The following is an 18,993-nucleotide window of genomic DNA, read 5'->3' as shown; positions in this document are numbered from 1 at the left end:
CATTGTTTAAGGGGCATCTGGGATACAACAAAACAAAGACTTTCAGTTTACTTCTTGACAAAACAAATTTTAAAAATATTTTAAAATAAATGATGGTTTGTAAGATATGAATCATAAAATATTAATGATAAAATAAGTAAATATGATACAGAACTTTAAATTACGACCTAAAAACCAGCTAAGCTAATCAAAGCTACTAATAATAACAATTAGTATTTCAAAGCAGTCTAATGGGAGGCCAAATCATTCAAATTCACGTCTTCAAAATTAACCTACCAAATTAGATAATGTATACTATATGCAGAGTACATCATGTGAAATGCCTGGCTGATGAATCACAAGCTGGAATCAAGATTGCCAAGAGAAATATCAACAACCTCAGATATGCGGATGATGCCACTCTAAGGGCAGAGTATGAAGAGGAACTAAAGAGCTTCCTGATAAGGGTGAAAGTGGAGAATGAAAAAGCTGGCTTAAAACTCAACATTCAAAAAACTAAGATTACGGCATCCAGTTCTAACACTTCATGGCAAATAGAAGGGGAAAAGTGGAAGCGGTGGCAGATTTTATTTTTGGGGGCTCCAAAATCATTGTTGACAGCAATTGCAGCCATGAAATTAAGACACCTGTTCCTTGGAAGAAAAGCTATGACAAACCAGACAGCATATTAAAAAGCAGAGACATCACTTTGTCAACAAAGGTCCACATAGTTAAAGCTATGGTTTTTCCAGTAGTCATGTACAGATATGAGAGTTGGACCATAAAGAAGGCTGAGTGCCAAGGAATTGATGCTTTTGAATTGTGGTGCTGGAGAAGACTCTTTAGAGTCCCCTGAGTAGCAAGCAAATCAAACCAGTCAATCCTAAAGGAAATCAACCCTGAATACTCATTAAAAGGACTGATGTTGAAGCTGAAGCTCCAACACTTCGATTACTTGATGCAAAGAGCCAACTCACTGGAAAAGACTCTGATACTGGGAAAGACTGAAGGCAAACAGAGAAGAGGGAGGCAGATGAAATGGCTGGATAGCATCACCAACTCAATGAACATGAAATTGACCAAACTCTGGGAGATAGTGAAAGACAGGAAAGTCTGGAGTGCTGCAGTTCACGGGGTTGCAAAGAGTTGGACACAACTTAGTGACTGAACAACAACACATACCATAATCTGCAGAACAGAGAAACTCAGAAGATGGCATCTAATATGTGACCAGCGTAACTGCAGCAAGGATAAATGTCTCCTTATGAAATAAAATAAGCCATTCATTTAGTGATTCTCAACCCCGGCAGCACATCAGAATCACCTTGGGTAAAAAGCATTTAAAAAGATACTCAAGTCTCACTCTGGATCATTTGAAATAAAATCTCTAGGAATGAGCCTGAACTGTCACTATTTTAAAAAAACTCTTCAGGTCCAATTCAAGAGACATAAGGGATGCAGGTTTGATCCCTGGGTTGGGAAGATTCCCTGGAGAAGGGAATGGCAGCCCAGTCCAGTATTCTTGTCTGGAGAATCCCATGGACAGATGGAGCCTGGCAAGCTACAGTCCAGGGTTCGAAAGAGCCAGACATGACAGCATCAAGTGGCACACAGCACTAGGTGGTTGCAATGTGCAGCTGAGTGGAAAGTAATGGCTCTGGCTCAGTGGTAAAGAATCCACCTGCCAATGCAGGAGACGGGCAACCCACTCCAGTATTCTTGCCTGGTAAACCCCTTGGACAGACTGGTGGGCTACAGTCCAGGGGGTCACAAGAGTCAGACACAATTTAGCAACTAAACAACAACAAGCAGTTCCAAACTTTTTTTTTTTTTTTTGGTACCACTGTACCTTCTTGCCACTGATGTCCATGGGAACTTTCTCAGGATAATGTTTTCAAATATACAAAATAAACTATGTGGGATTCAATTATACTGAAATATAATTATCTAAATATCTTAAAGTTTTACACAGTAACAAACACTTAACACATGAAATAAAATCTAGTGAATCTACTGATGAGTGCTAACAGCACTGTGAATCCTTCTGTCCCAGTCACACAGCTGTTGCTCACAGTACTAGCATGGTTTCTTGCCCACATTCATAATAGAAGGCTTGATTTCAGTTAAAATTAGTGAAAATAGTTTTATTTTGCTCACTCAAGTTCATGGAACACCAAAAATTGTATCAACAGACACTTGGAGGATGGAGTTACCATGGACTAAGAAGCCCAAGGAAAGGATGATGGATCAAATGTAAAACAAAACAAAACATTTATTGACCATCTACTATGTTAGGCATTAATCGCCACTCCTTGTTAAGTAACCAATAATCCCATTCTGTAATAAAAAATATAATTAAATTACATGAATCTGCCAGTTAAATCTGGCAGAACTATGAATCAGCTCTTTGCAGAATCTCTTACAATGGTAAATGTTTTCCTCCGGACAAGGATGTAGTCAAATGTTTGTAAAAGAATCTATATATATATTCTCTATCAACTGAATTAATAGAAGATAACTGAAACGGCCCAGTATCCTCTAGTAGTTAAAGGCCACATTTCTCACAAGAAGAAGTCATTCATTGTCACAGATATGAACCAGTTGGGTAACCAAAGAGTATAACATTTTTGTTTTGTGGTCTGGTTACTATACTTGCTGTTGAGCAAATGAAAATGGAAGTTTTCTAGAATCAACAAGTAGACTGAGGCTTCATAAAGAACAGAGTTCTATTATTGGGTTGGCCAAAAAGTTCACTTGTCATTTTCCACAACACCTTACAGAAAAACCTGTTCTGGCCAACCCAATATTATTTTCTGAATCTGTTGCCAGATCAGAGAAATAGGTCACTTTAAGAAAACTTGTCGCAAAGTTTCTAGTGCCCATTTGTAATGGAATTAGGTCAGAACTCTGTCCGCTGCTGCTGCTCAGTCGCTTTAGTCGTGTCCAACTCTGTGTGACCCCATAGACAGCTGCCCACCAGGCTCCCCCGTCCCCGGGATTCTCCAGGCAAGAACACTGGAGTGGGTTGCCATTTCCTTCTCCAATGCGTGAAAGTGAAAAGTGAAAGGGAAGTTGCTCAGTCGTGTCCGACTCTTAGCAACCCCATGGACTGCAGCCTACCAGGATCCTCTGTACATGGGATTTTCCAGGCAAGAGTACTGGAGTGGGGTGCCACTGCCTTCAGCCAAACAGCCATCTCATGTTTACATGTCTCAAAAACAACTATAAAGAAACTATCAAAATCCAGCTTGTCTTTGGAATACCTGTAATTCTATTATCATCCTATAGGGGGATGTTAATGGGGAATAGGATGGGCCCCAAATCAAATGAGCAGAACAAAGGCTGGACTAGTTCAGTTCCCAATGCATGCACATTTAATGACACTAGTAGGGCACTGGGAGCTGCTTTGATTTGCACAATTTTAAAATCAGAAAAATTATAAGACTGTAAGGAGTATACAGATACACATCAACATATACTATTTCAAATGGGTACAAAAATCAGAAAAACTTGTGAAGCAGATGACAGACTTTTTTTGTAGAAGGCAAAAATGCTGCTGAGGAACTACCTGAGTATCTGTTCTATGAACAATTTTTCTAGTCGTAGAGTATTGCTAAAATACCAACTTCTCTCTGAAGAATTCCCCCATGGACAATTGACTTAAAGTATGGAGGTAGGATACATTATACATGTTTGACCTTTTTTATTTTTAATAATAGCTTTATTGAGACAATCAAATTCCATACAATTCACCCATTTAAAGTGTAAAATTCATTGCTTAAATTTAGTATATTCACTATCACAATAAATTTTAGAACATTTCTATCACCCTAAATAAAAACCCATACCCATTAATTGGCATTCCCATTTCCCAATCCACCTAGGCCTATGCAACCACCAATCTGTTTCCATAAATGTGTAGGCATTTCATGTAAATAACACAATGTGTTTTGTTTCTGACTTTCACTTTGCATGTTTTTAAACTTCATGTCTTCATATCAGTACTTTCCAGGGCCAAATATTGCACTGAATGGATATCCCACAGTTTATTAATCAGTTGATGGACATTTGGATTATTTCTAGTTTTTGAGTGGAGTTCCTTTTGTATTTTCTTTTTACTTAGGTGTATCAGATGAGATCAGTCGCTCAGTCGTGTCCGACTCTTTGTGACCCCACGAATCGCAGCACGCCAGGCCTCCCTGTCCATTGCCAACTTAGGTGTATACCCAGAAGTAAAATTGTTATGCCATAAAGCAAACTATGTAACACTTTGAAGAAGAGTCAGACTGTTTTCCAAAGTGACTCAACCATTTTACAGTTCCACCAGAAAAAGGGCTCCAATTTTTCTTACATTCTCACCAACACTTGGTATTATCTTTTTGATGATTTTAAAAGACAGTAGAGTGGTACCTCATTGTAGTTTTGATCTTTATTTCACTGGTAGTTAATGAAGTTCAACACTTATGTTTTTATTGGCTATTTGTATGTAGTTAATGTCTTTACAGATTCCTTGCCCATTTTTAATTGAGTTTTTTTTTTGTTATTGCATTGCAAATGTTTTTACATATTATAACTATTAGTTCATTATTGGATATATAGTTTACAAAAATTTTCTACCCTTCAGTTGGTTGTCTTTTTACTTTCTTTTTGCTATGGGAAGCTAACTCAGAGAAACGGAACTTACAACACTGTCTCACAGGTTCCTGCATTATTTCAATGGTTCTCAAACTTCTTATAGAGAATCACTTTGCACTCTTACAACTGAGGAACTAGAGGCATTTTATAAAATGTGGGTCAAATCTATCAATATTATATTAGAAATTAAAACTTCAAAAATTTTAATGTTAATTCATTTAAAAATAAATTTCTAATTTTAGTTAAAAATATTTTCCAGGACAACAACAACAAATTAGTGAAAATGATGTCACTGTTTTACATTTTTGTGATCTCTTTAATATCTGGCTTCTGCTTTCAATCTGCTGCAATATATTATTTTTGATGAAGACCACAAAACTACAATTATGTAGTCTGAAAAAGAAGCATTTTTTAATCATCTTTTCTTACAATTGTCATGTGTCATGGATATGCCACATAGCTTCGAAACTGAGGCTGCAAACCACTGTCTATACAATAGTTTAATTTATATTAGGTGGTTGTCAATAGGGTGGGGTGCGGAGAAGTGACAGACTATTATATTAATGATTTTAAATGTATCAGTCAGCTCAGTTCAGTCACTCAGTTGTGTCCGCGTCTTTGTGACCCCATGGACTGCAGCATGCCAGGCCTCCCTGTCTATCGCCAACTCCCGGAGTTTACTCAAACTCATGTGCATTGAGTCAGTAATGTGTATAATCTAATTTAATTTCTTCTTTCCATTTCCACCAGGGAAGTAAAACTTGGACAGAAAAAAAAAAGTACTTCACTTTCTTCAAATAGCTATTTTTGTGATATATGGAGAGGGTGTTATGCTGGAGGTCATATGTAAATTAAATTAAAACAGAAGTCAGTGAAAATTTAAACCAAGTGATAAAAATCAAAAGTATGCAGAGAGGGATGTAGTAAGTTAAAGAATGTAAAGTTACATAAGCTTTTTGACAAAGAGTTTTGTTGATCTTTGCAACAGAATTAGCAGAGTCACAAAACTAGTTTTATAATGAGTATTTTCCATTCGTGAGTGACTATAGTAGGGACTACCAGATCACCTGACCTGCCTCTTGAGAAACCTGTATGCAGGTCAGGAAGCAACAGTTAGAACAGGACATGGAACAACAGACTGGTTCCAAATAGGAAAAAGAGTACATCAAGGCTGTATATTGTCACCCTGCTTATTTAACTTCTATGCAGAGTACATCATGAGAAACGCTGGGCTGGATGAAGCACAAGCTGGAATCAAGATTGCTGGAAGATATATCAATAACCTCAGATATGTAGACGACATCACCCTTATGGCAGAAAGTGAAGAGGAACTAAAAAGCCTCTTGATGAAAGTGAAAGAGGAGAGTGAAAAAGTTGGCTTAAAGCTCAACATTCAGAAAACTAAGATCATGGCATGTGGTCCCATCACTTCATGGCAGATAGATGGGGAAACAGTGGAAACAGTGTCAGACTTTATTTTGGGGGGCTCCAAAATCACTGCAGATGGTGATTGCAGTCAGGAAATTAAAAGACGCTTACTCCTTGGAAGGAAAGTTATGACCAACCTAGACAGCATATTCAAAAGCAGGGATATTACTTTGCCAACAAAGGTCCGCCTAGTCAAGGCTATGGTTTTTCCAGTGGTCATGTATGGATGTGAGAGTTGGACTGTGAAGAAAGCTGAGTGCCGAAGAATTGATGCTTTTGAACTGTGGTGTTGGAAAAGACTCTTGAGAGTCCCTTGGACTGCAAGCAGATCCAACCAGTCCATCCTAAAGGAGATCCGTCCTGGGTGTTCATTGGAAGGACTGATGCTGAAGCTGAAACTCCAATACTTTTTTTGGCCACCTCATGCAAAGAGCTGACTCATTGGAAAAGACCCTGATGCTGGGAGGGATTGGGGGCAGGAGAAGGGGACGACAGAGGATGAGATGGCTGGAATGCATCATCGACTTGATGGACATGGGTCTGAGTGAACTCTGGGAGTTGGTGATGGACAGGGAGGCCTGGTGTGCTGCAATTCATGGAGTCACAAAGAGCTGGACACGACTGAGAGACTGAACTGGTAACTGATAAATATAATAGGGAGAGAAAAATCAGTAAAATACTATCAAAGGCCTCAGTTCAGTTCAGTTGCTTGACTAGACGGACCTTTGTTGGAAAAGTAATATCTCTGCTTTTGAATATGTTGTCTAGGTTGGTCATAACTTTCCTTCCAAGGAGTAAGCATCTTTTAATTTCATGGCGGCAATCACCATCTGCAGTGATTTTGGAGCCCCCCAAAATAAAGTCTGACACTGTTTCCACTGTCTCCCCATCTATCTGCCATGAAGTGATGGGACCACATGCCATGATCTTCGTTTTCTGAATGTTGAGCTTTAAGCCAACTTTTTCACTCTCCTCTTACACTTTCATCACTCCTCTTTCCCTTTCATCAAGAGGCTTTTTAGTTCCTCTTCACTTTCCGCCATAAGGGTGGTGTCATCTGCATATCTGAGGTTATTGATATTTCTTCCAGCAATCTTGATTCCAGCTTGTGCTTCATCCAGCCCAGCGTTTCTCATGATGTACTCTGCACATAAGTTAAATAAGCAGGGTGACGATATACAGCCTAGATGTAGTCTTTTTCCTATTTGGAACCAGTCTGTTGTTCCATGTCCAGTTCTAACTGTTGCTTCTTGACCTGCATACAGATTTCTCAGGGGGCAGGTCAGATGATCTGGTATTTCCATCTCTTGAAGAATTTTCCACAGTTTGTTCTGATCCACACAGTCAAAGGCTTTGGCATAGTCAATAAAGCAGAAATAGATGTTTTTCTGGAACTCTCTTGCTTTTTCCATGATCCAGTGGATGCTGGCAATTTGATCTCTGGTTCCTCTGCCTTTTCTAAAACCAGCTTGAACATCTGGAAGTTCACAGTTCACGTACTGCTGAAGTCTGGCTTGGAGAATTTTGAGCATTACTTTACCAGCGTGTGAGATGAATGCAATTGTGCAGTCGTTTGAGCATTTTTTGGCATTGCCTTTCTTTGGGATTGGAATGAAAACTGACCTTTTCCAGTCCTGTGGCCACTGCTGAATTTTCCAAATTTGCTGGCATATTGAGTGCAGCACTTTCACAGCATCATCTTTCAGGATTTGAAATAGTTCAACTGGAATTCCATCACCTCCACTAGCTGTGTTCGTAATGATGCTTTCTAAGGCCCACTTGACTTCACGTTTTAGGATGTCTGGCTCTAGGTGAGTGATCACACCATCATGATTATCTGGGTTGTGAAGCTCTTTTTTGTACAGTTCTTCTGTGTATTCTTGCCACCTCTTCTTAATATCTTCTGCTTCCGTTAGGTCCATACCATTTCTGTCCTTTATCGAGCCCATCTTTGCATGAAATGTTCCCTTGCTATCTCTAATTTTCTTGAAGAGATCTCTAGTCTTTCCCCTTCTGTTGTTTTCCTCTATTTCTTTGCATTGATCGCTGAGGAAGGCTTTTAATCTTTCCTTGCTATTCTTTGGAACTTTGCATTTAGATGGTCATATCTTTCCTTTTCTCCTTTGCTTTTTGCTTCTCTTCCTTTCACAGCTATTTGTAAAGCCTCCTCAGACAGCCATTTTGCTTTTTTGCATTTCTTTTCCATGGGGATGGTCTTGATCCCTGTCTCCTGTACAATGTCACGAACCTCCATCCATAGTTCATCAGGCACTCTGTCTATCAGATCTAGTCCCTTAAATCTATTTCTCACTTCCACTGTATAATCAGAAGAGATTTAGGTCATACCTGAATGGTCTAGTGGTTTTCCCTACTTTCTTCAATTTAAGTCTGAATTTGGCAATAAGGAGTTCATGATCTGAGCCACAGTCAGCTCCTGGTCTTGTTTTTGCTGACTGTATAGAGCTTCTCCATCTTTGGCTGCAAAGAATATAATTGATCTGATTTCGGTGTTGACAATCTGGTGATGTCCATGTGTATAATCTGCAATGTTTTTCTCCATTTATTTTATCAATGTATTCAAAACCAACTTTGAAGGTCCAAGTATCTTCAATCCCTAACCTAAGTGGTTTACAAACTCATTTACTTAAATATCACCGTGATATTCATTTCCAATGAAGATTTTCAGCCTCACCTACAGAATCTATTGCAATATATCTAAAATTGAGGTACAGGCAATAATGAAGCACCTAAGTGAATATGATACAATGGACCACTGACTCCATTTTGAGAAACACCACCGAATCCATCTGTTCTATAAATATGTGTTTCCCCAAATGTTGTTTCCTCAAAAATAAAGCAGAATCAGACCTAAGCCATTTCTTTTGTTGTTGTTGTTAAAATATTAAGAAAACTGCAAACACTAAACGTTTCAACTCGTAAGTTTCTCTTGGTAGTTGTTTTCCAAAATCAGAACTAGACTACAGTAGTACTCGGCAAGACTATTCAAGAAGTAACTAAGCCACTTCATATGCCTAAGGCATTTTACGTGACAGGTGACATTAGTACTGGATGCCAGCTTAGTCCTATGTTCCTTTACCAGTGCGACAAAACTACTAGATGTTTTCAGTGAACAAATCTGAATATATATCCTGCATATAATCCCTTCAAATCTTTCAAAAACTTAAGTCTACTAAACATACAACATTTCAAAAACTTAGAAAAAGCAGGCCAATGGCTATTGGTCCAAATAATTATACTTATCATACTTCTTAAATTTGTTTATTCATTCGCTAGGAAACAAACAGCTTCGAAGTATTTGTTTTATACATAAAAATCTTAATCTTTTAGAATGTGAAAAATGCAGCTTCTTTTGATCAGGAGGGACCAAAAAATTAATTTATTTCATAAGCTAAGTGAAACACTAGAAAGACAACAATTAAGAATACTTTTACCTTTCGGGTTTTAATAAATATTTACTGCTTATTATAAACTATCCATTAATCTAAAATTAGGTTAAACATTTGCCCAACTAAAATCTCTTTTAAAATCAATCTCACACCATTACCAACTATTCATTAAAAACAAGAAGACTCAAATTCACAACTAAGTTTTGTCTAAAAAAGAATAAAGATTTAGGGATAATGGCAGAAAAGTCGAAAACTATGAATTGTTTTTTGCAATCATCCACTTAATAGATACAAACATCTGAATAGATTTTACCATTCTGGAAGGCCTATCTAGGATGCCAATTTTTGTGTTCCTAAGGAAGACAGAATGCAATCTCGTCTAACACAACCTCCCTCTGTTGTACTTTTCAGGAAAACCAGTACTGTAAACACAGATCTATCTCTCTTAGGAACAATTACTAACAGATACAGTATCCTATATAGTAAATTTCCTCAAGAAATATTAACAATAAGATGAAATCAAACTTGCCTGTCCAAAACTGTTACACTAAGTATCACTTAAAATAGGACAGGGGAAAGTTAGAAAAGGCTATTACAGAAAGATTTTGTTAAAAACAGATAAAGATAATTGTATCCAAAGAAAAGACTATCATTATAACATATATTCTTGGCTTTTTCCCTTCCTCTTCTAATCTTCACACACATCCACTTAGGTTTAAAATAGGCACTTTTTCCTTTTAACCACTACTAGATACTAATCGTTACTCAACAAAATAAATCAGGTTTCAACAGTTTTATCTTTCTTTCCTAATTAATAAGTACAGAATAGAACACATATTTCTCATGTTTTCTATATCTTCCTAAACTTATTTTTCACAAAAGCAAAACACTTTTATGGCCCTGAATTCTCCTCTTTGTTAAGAACTTTATTAGCCATTAATTTGAGCTTCTTCAAGTCACATAATCCCCCCCCCCCACCCCCGCCAAAGTAAAGATCATTCTTTTTATACTTCAGGCCTTCCTAACTCTAGGAAAGGCTATGAATTGTTTGAAAACTGAAATCTTATTACTGAAAAACAAAAGTGTAGAATCAGAAGTTTAGGGACTTAAAAGTTTCATCGGAATTGACTTGGCCAAATACATTTCTCCCTTCTTCTTTTTCTGTTGGTCAACAAAACTTTACAAACCATTCACTCTTATGCCCAAAATACTTTATTTTGTATTATCAGTAATTATAAGCACTTGTCTTCCCAAAAAGATACAATTCTATAAAATTTTGTAACATATAGCATATGGCTTGAGTGCAAAAATGTATCCATTTCACCTTTAATTACCAAAACATTGATCTAGGTTTTTAAGGTGAATAAGGCAGCCCTTTCAATTCAAAACTCAGTGAACGAACTCGAAATAGCCTATTAAATGCTGTAGAGGTGGCGCACAAGGTAAAATGGTGTGAGGAATGAGATCAAAAGCTGAATCAAGCAGTTAGAAAAAAATGTACAAGATAAAAATAGAGCCATAATTCCACAGGGGAACCAGATGTGCTTTTGTCAGGGGGGAAATCTATATGCATGTGGTTCTGTCATGACTAAACTGGCAAAAACAGTAAATACGAGGCTCCAGAATACCCACCAACACTGCAAAGTAATTTAAACAGCACTCTAAATGTAAAATAGAACATCCTTACAAGAGTTAAAAAAAAAACTACACACAAGTAAACCTCACTCTTGATTTTGCTTGTCTACAATCATTTCCCTCTTTCACAGAGCACAAATCCAGAGATTCAGTACCAAGAAATGACCATCTATATTTTTGAATAACAAATCTAAAATATTATCAGGTTTACTGAACAAATTATCATTTTTTTGAGTTTCGATGCTAAACAGCTAAAAGAAATCTACAATTCATATCTCAAAGGAGGGAAACCCCTTGGCATCTTTCCAAAGCAAATCCACCATTCAGAGTGGTTTTGATCTTTTTCTCATTATTCTTCAAGTTTTGTTTAGTCTTTTTTCCCCCCTTGTCCATCATCACTCAATTTTCCCCTAAATTTTCATTGACTGATGCCTTACACATCAAGCAAGCTAGCTGATTCATATTTTTGATCATGTCACCCTTCAAGGTATTGTTTAACCACTGTTCCAGTTAAAAGTTGAATAATATCACATCTGGGATTTGCTTCAAAGTAATGGAGGTGGGGGGCTTCCCAGGTGGCTCAGTGGTAAAGAATCTACCTGCCAAGTAGGAAAGGCGGTTTCGATCCCTGGGTTGGGAAGATCCCCAGGATAAGGAAATGGCAACTCACTCCAGTCTTCTTGCCTGGGAAATCCCAAGGACAGAGAAGAGTGGCAGGCTACAATCTATGGGATTGCAAAAGAGTCAGACATGACTTATTGACTAAATAACAACAACAAATGGAGGTGGGAAGAGTAAGTGAAAGTATGGAGAAAACAGGTTTAGCTGTGACAAAGCTCTGTAATAGAAGCATTATATACTATTCTTTTTTTCTTGCATGTTTGAAATGTATCTTTAAAAAATTCAAAAGATTATATGAAGATAATTCTTTGTTGGTCATCAGATGTCAAAAAATGTCTTACAGACTGATGGAAAAAATATATAGGATACAGGAAGCACCATAAAAGTTAGGACAAGTTAAGCATAAAAAAAAAAAAAGCTATAGCTGAATTTAACATAGTAAATTCAGAAAACACCATAAATCCACAACAATATTCAATCTTTTAAAAGGAGGGGAAAAGAAAACAGGAATTTCTTCTTTGAGGAAAAGTATGAGCCAGTAAGTCGAGACAGAATAGAATTTTTTTTAAAAAATCACAATTTGCCATTTCCAAGGAAATAACTTATTTATTCAAGGATTATCAATTGACAATAAATTAACTAGATAAAAGGTTATTGAGGAACACAGTTATCGACCCACAGATTACTAACTGCAAAGGGGGAAATAATCCTTTACAATGAAAAGACCCAGCAGTCATTACCCTAACCAAGTGAACAAACTTAAACCATTGCTGACAGAGGAATAACCTAGCATGAAGTGCTTTTTGATGCGATGCTGTATTATACACAAAAATATTTAACCTGAATATTATCAAAGCTCTGAGTTTAGACATAACTGTTACTTTCCAGGAAATACAGAAGATGAAAGAACAAGTTAAATGATACCTCACACACATCAAATAAATCCAGACAGAAAATGAGAAGTTCTACGAGAGAACTGTTCTGGATTCTTCGAATAGACAATAATTATCCTAGGGGACAAAAAATAGAGGGACTATTCAAGAGACATCAAATGATGCAAATAACCTACATTATACATTCTAATTTTTAAAATAATAAAACCCTCTGAATCACACTGCCTTCTGGAAAACTGAGGAAATTTGAATATGAACTAATTTTTAGAAGTGATACGGTATTACTATTAATTTTCTTAGATGGGAAATGGTATAATGGTTATAAAATAGCATTAGGTCTTTATACTGTATAAGAGAAGCTGAAATAAGGGGGGCTGAATATGTGTTGACTTACTTTCAAATAAACATGTACAAGATATAAAGCAAATATGCCAAACACTCAACAACTGTCGATTCTAGGTGAAGACCTGTACTATAGGCATTCACTGCACTTTTATGTCCTAAACTTGGCACATAAAACTAATGGGTGAAACTTTTTTCAAAAAATTACCACTTTCTCTCCCACTTAAAACACCACAGTTCTGAGTTGAAAAGGTCATGGCACCATTTCAGTGTGTTTACAATTTTAGATAAATTTAAGAATTAACAATGAATTCGTGAAACTTTCAATGAAAATCTTAGTACATTACTCCTCCTCCACTTGCAGGTGACAAAACATGAACCCAGAAAGAGGGTAGTATATGTAAACACATGTGACGTAACAATTTAAGGACTGCAAATCTGGGGCATTCTAACAGGATGTAAAATGTAAATACTGAAAATTTCAGGACAGAAATTTGTCGACGAGCAAATACAAAATTCAGTTTATCAAAACTTTAACGACAATACAATTTATAGTCACTCTATTCTCTTCAATAGAAACATTCCAATTTTGCCTCATCTCTGTCAACCTCCAAGAACACTTCCCACTCCACAAGCCGGGCACTTGAAAAACGGAAACGTAAGTGTATTTCGTTGCTATGGCAATGGGAAATTTCAGGAACTCGAACTTGAAATCTGCAGTCTATCTAGCCTCCATTTTAAAAACCATTTACCTAAACATACTAAACATAAATCGAAAAAAAAAAATCTGACATCTTTCATAAAATATCAGTTTCCTCTTTCAAACTAAAAGGTAAAGACTATCCTACAAAATTCTGAATAAAAAGCAAAAGGAAAAAATCATTTAACAAAAACCCTGAATTTTGTAATACTTATATGTCACATATCCAGTACTAAAACAGCTGTTTTTATTTACAGTGTCCATATCGAACTTCTCATTTCGGATTTATCAAACTCTACAATTATCTGTGTCGTTGGAAAAACGAAAATTAAATACTACGGGAGGGAGCGGGAGAAAGCCACAAAATTCCCAACTTGGCATAACGATCCTCTACTCCTATACTGCTTCCTCCCTCATTCGCTCTGGCGAGAATCTATTTCTTCAGATCAGTTTCATCTCAAATTATTTCTCAAACTAGTAACCAGTTTCTGGGTACAGTGTATATCGGAAAGACGGCTGGAGAGAAAGAACACTGTCAAGTTTTTCGAAAACAGCGAGTACACGTTAAAATAATCAATTCCTAACCCCTAAACACCAAAATGGTATTAAAGTAAAGAATCTCACCGGCTAAGTCCCATAAACCTAAACAGGACGAAGTAGTTTCCCAGCTATTGTCTAAATCAAATATTTGTTCATATTAACCCCTAAGACAGAGAAGCCAAAAGAGTTTCAAATCTCAGTCAGATCTCGCTCCCCATTCCCACCGTACTTCTGTACCCAGCCCTTGGGATTCACTAAACCCCTGATTCCTTCCTTCCTCAAGCGAATATGGCTGGAGTACTCGGACGAACAGAGACGTGGAGAGAAGAGGTCGCCACGAGGCCCCACCACTCTCCTTCCTCACCTGCTCCGTGGCTCCGTCTCCTGACATGGCCTCAGCCGATTAGAATTACGAACTGGCCCGCGATGCCAAGCTAGAAAAGAAAAATTAAACTAAAAACCACCCCAAGCCAGTAAAGTTGCCCCCTGCCCTGCGGAGCCAGACGGCCAACACGAATCGCCACCGCCCACTCAGATATGAATTAAAATGGCTCCGTCCCGGCCGGCCGAGTAGGGGGTGTGGCTTCTGCATTAACTTCCGGGGCAGTAGGCAGAGCTAAGAGCGCAAACTCCTAGGTTACTCAACCGCGCAGAAGCAGAAAGACCCCAGGGGGCGGGCCTAGTGCCTGTACTGACGTCACAGCCCTGCACTAGCGAGGCTCTTCTCGAGAGAGCGGCAAGCGGCTGGAAGGCGGGAAACTGTTTCTCTTGGAGGCTTCTACGCCTTTTGCAATTTAATTATCAACCTGCGGAGCCGAGCTCTTAACTGTTAAAGCCTGAAATCGGTTCTGTTCAGGCAAACTGGCCATCTTATGGATCAGTGCTTAGTGTTAAATTTCTTGTTGTTCCGTCGCTCAGTCGTGTCCGATTCTTTGCGACCCTGTGTACTGCAGCAAGCCAGGCTTCCCTGTCCTTCACTGTCACCCGGAGCTTGTTCAAACTCATGTCCAATGAGTCGATATTTTAGAGATCATGAATCTATAGAGTTTTCTATGGTCTCAGCTAAGGTGCCTCACACTTTTCCCGGTATGAGGGGAACAGATCAAGCCAATGTTTATTTATGCATTACTCATGTGTCAAAGATTTGAAGTCTGTAAGGGCTGGATTTAAGCTTGCCACCCCATCATGGTTTTTGGTTAATAGCAGTGAGGCTCTAGAACCAGACATGGAACAACTGATTGGTTCAGAATTCGGAAAGGAGTACATCAAGGCTATATACTGTCACCCTGTTTATTTAAAGTGAAGTCGCTCAGTTGTGTCCGACTCTTAGCAATCCCATGGACTGCAGCCTACCAGGCTCTACCGTCCATGGGATTTTCCGGGCAAGAGTACTGGAGTGGGTTGCCATCTGTGCAAAGTGTTGTTCAGTCACTCAGTCGTGTTCTCTTTGCGACCCCATGGACTACATCATGCCAGGCTTCCCCGTCTTTCACCATCTCCCAGAGCGTGAATACATCTTGTGAAATGCCATCTTGCAAAATGCTGGGCTGGATGAATCACAAGCTGGAATCAAGATTGCTGGGAAAAATATCAACAACCTCAGATATGCACATGATACCACTTTAATGGTAGAAAGTGAGGAGGAACTAAAGAGCCTCTTGATGAAGGTGAAAGAGAGTGAAAAAGCTGGCTTAAAACTCAACATTTGAAAGTCTAGGATCATGACATACAGTCCCATCACTTCATGGCAAATAGAAGGGGAAAATGTGCAAACTATCAGATTTCATTTTGTTGGGTATCAAAATCACTGAAGATGGTGACTACAGTCATGAAATTAAAAGACACTTGCTCCTTGGAAGAATAGCTATGACAAACCTAGACAGTGTATTAAAAAGCAGAGACATGACTTTGTCAACAAAGGTCCATATAGTCAAAGCTATGGCTTTTCTGGTAGTTGTGTATGGATGTGAGAGTTGGACCATAAAGAAGGCTGAGCGCAGAAGAATTGATGCTTTCAAACTGTGGTGCTGGAGAATACTCTTGATAGTCCCTTGTATAGCAAGGAGATCAAACCAATCAATTCTAAAGGAAATCAACCTTGAATATTCATTGGAAGAACTGATGCTGAAGCTAAGGCTCCAATACTGTGGCCACCTGATGCGAAAAGCTGATTCATTGGAAAAGACCCTGATCCTGGGAAAATTTAAGGGCAAGAGGAAAAGGGGCCAACAGAGGTTGAGATGGTTGGATGGCATTACTGACTCAGTGGACATGAGTTTGAGCAAACTTGGGGAGATAATGATGGATAGAGAAGCCTGGTGCTGCAGTTCATGGGATCACAAAGAGTCGAACATGACTTAGTGGCTGAACAACAACAACTGGAGCTAGACTATATTAATTTTTTTAATTAATTTACTTTAATTGGAGGCTAATTACTTTACAATATTGTAGTTGGTTTTGCCATACATTGACATGAATCAGACATGGGTGTACATGTGTTCCCCATCCTAAACCCCTCTCCCGCCTCCCCATCCCATCCCTCAGCGTCATTCCAGTGCCCCAGCCCTGAGCACCTTGTCTCATGCATCGAACCTGCACTGGTGATCTGTTTTGCATATGATAATATACATGTTTCAATGCTATTCTCTCAAATTATCCCACCCTCGCCTTCTCCCACAGAGTCCAAAAGACTGCATTAATGTGAATCCTGGTTTCATCTCTTGCTAGATGGGTAATCTTGGTGAGTGACCATGGTCAATAAAACATCTCTGTCCCTCAGTTTCCTTGCCTACAAATAGGAATAACAATAATACCTGCATTTTTTTTTTTTTTTTTAGACGGAAGGGCATGTGGATCTTAGTTCCCTGACCAGGGATGGAACCTGAGCCCTGGGAAGTGAAAGCATGGAGTCCTAACTGCTGGACCATCAGGGGATTCCTAGTACCTGTAATTCCAATAAGTTATACATGATAAAGTGCTTGGAACTGTACTTGACATAGTCCAGGATTAAGTGAGAGCAAGTCTTCGGAACTCTTTCCCATTCACAGATCATCATAAGACTTATTCCATGCTCTTGGCTATGGTGCCGTATGGCCCAAAGTAAAATATTCAGCCTTTCTCATACACTCCTTGTTCTTTTCAGTCTCCTCTGCCTCTGCTCTTGTTTCCACATCTGCCCTTTCCACAGCCTGAACTCTAACTCTTCAGAGTAAACACATGAGCACAGGGTGTGTATTAGAGATATTTCTGCACCATCCAGCTGTAGAGGACTAGTTTTCTATGATAAACTCTCTGTCTCTTTTATCTTCTATATCTCCATTATCCTATGTTCCAAGACCCCTAGTAGATACCTGAAACTGGATAGTAGCAAACCCTATATATTCTATTTTTTCCTGTACAAGTATATCTATGTTATCATAGTTTAATTTATAAATTATGAATAATAAAAGATTAAGAATAATAAAGCAATCATAACACCGTGATAAATGTTATATGAATTGCATTCATTCACCCACTTGTGCGCTTATTCTCTTTCAAAATATATGCTTGTACAAAGTAAATGCCTTTTCCACCTCAACTAAGCACCTATCACATACTGTGGCCATAAACTTTGCAGTTTGAGGTACAACAGTAAAAGTAGAATGAATTTATTTTTTCTTCTTCACAATTTCACAGATACAGGATTTGTTCTTACCATGGATCTTAGCAACCTCAGCACACAATATTTTTCCTTCCTTTAATAAGGCAAGAACTTTCACATTTTCATTTAAAGAAAGCACATTACAACTTCTTCTGGCATATGCAAATTGCCAGCCTCACTACTCTTGCTTTTGGGGGCCATTCTTAAGTAAAATAAGGGTTAACTGAACACAAGTACTGAGATACCCCCTCAGTCAATCTGATAACAAAAAGGGAGGGCTAAGTGGCACCAAATTTCATCATGCTGCTCAGAATGATGCACGACTTAAAACTCAAGAATTCTTTTTGGAATTTTCCATTTAATATTTATTCAGACCAAGATTGATTACAGGTAACTGAAACTGGATGGGGTGGGGAAGGGGAGGCAGAGACTACTCTACATCATAAGACGTCTCTACAATGGAATATCATGTAGCTGGTAAACTGATGCTAAGGTACAGTTACTGACAGAAACATCCATGATATTGTAAAGCGAAGAAACAATACAAAAATAGTGTATGTATGTATGTGTGTGTATATATATATATATATATATATATATATATATATATATATACATGAAGATCCCCTGGAGAGGCGGATGGCAACCCACTGCAGTATGCTTGCCTGGAAAATTCCATGGACAGAGAAGTCTAGTGAGCTACAGTCCATAGCATCGCAGAGAGGTGGACATGACTGAAGCGACTTAACACACACATATATACACACATGTATGTATACAGTCAATCTTCCATATCTGTGGATTCTGCATCCTTAGAGTTAACCAACTGTGGATTGAAAATATTCTTTTAAAAAATCCTGAAACTTCCAAAGAGCCAAACTTGAATTTGCTGCTGCTTACAACAATTTACATAGAATTTACATTGTCTTTACAACTACTTACAGAGCATTTACATTGTATTAGGTATTATATAATCTAGAAGTGATGTAAAGGATGTTCATAGGTTAAATGCAAATAGTATAACATTTTATATAAAACACTTTGAACATCCACAGATTTTGGTGTCTGTTGGATGCAGGAGGGTGGACCCACTGTATATATAGTGCCTCAAAGCATTAACAGTAGTTACCGTAAGTCCCCTACAGATGAAGCTTTAAGTTTTGAACTTTCACA

General features: G+C 38.1%; 1 protein-coding gene across 2 annotated transcripts in view; it reads right to left on the bottom strand.

Annotated features, from left to right (window-relative positions):
• Positions 1 to 14,770, bottom strand: part of CSTF3 (cleavage stimulation factor subunit 3) — a 68,483-nt gene extending 53,713 nt beyond the window's left edge. The window contains exon 1 of one of the 2 annotated variants that reach the window (XM_025266255.3): positions 14,545 to 14,770. In XM_025266255.3, coding sequence (XP_025122040.1) covers positions 14,545 to 14,571 — 27 coding nt within the window. In that variant the 5' untranslated portion in view covers positions 14,572 to 14,770. The remainder of the gene's footprint in view (positions 1 to 14,544) is intronic. The other variant, XM_006080395.4, reaches the window with a different exon arrangement.
• Between the last annotated feature and the right edge of the window lie 4,223 nt (positions 14,771 to 18,993).

Source organism: Bubalus bubalis, chromosome 16, assembly GCF_019923935.1.
Source record: "Bubalus bubalis isolate 160015118507 breed Murrah chromosome 16, NDDB_SH_1, whole genome shotgun sequence".
Lineage (NCBI taxonomy): Eukaryota > Metazoa > Chordata > Mammalia > Artiodactyla > Bovidae > Bubalus > Bubalus bubalis.
Note: the sequence above shows the minus strand (reverse complement) of the source record. Positions and strands in the feature narration are given on the sequence as shown.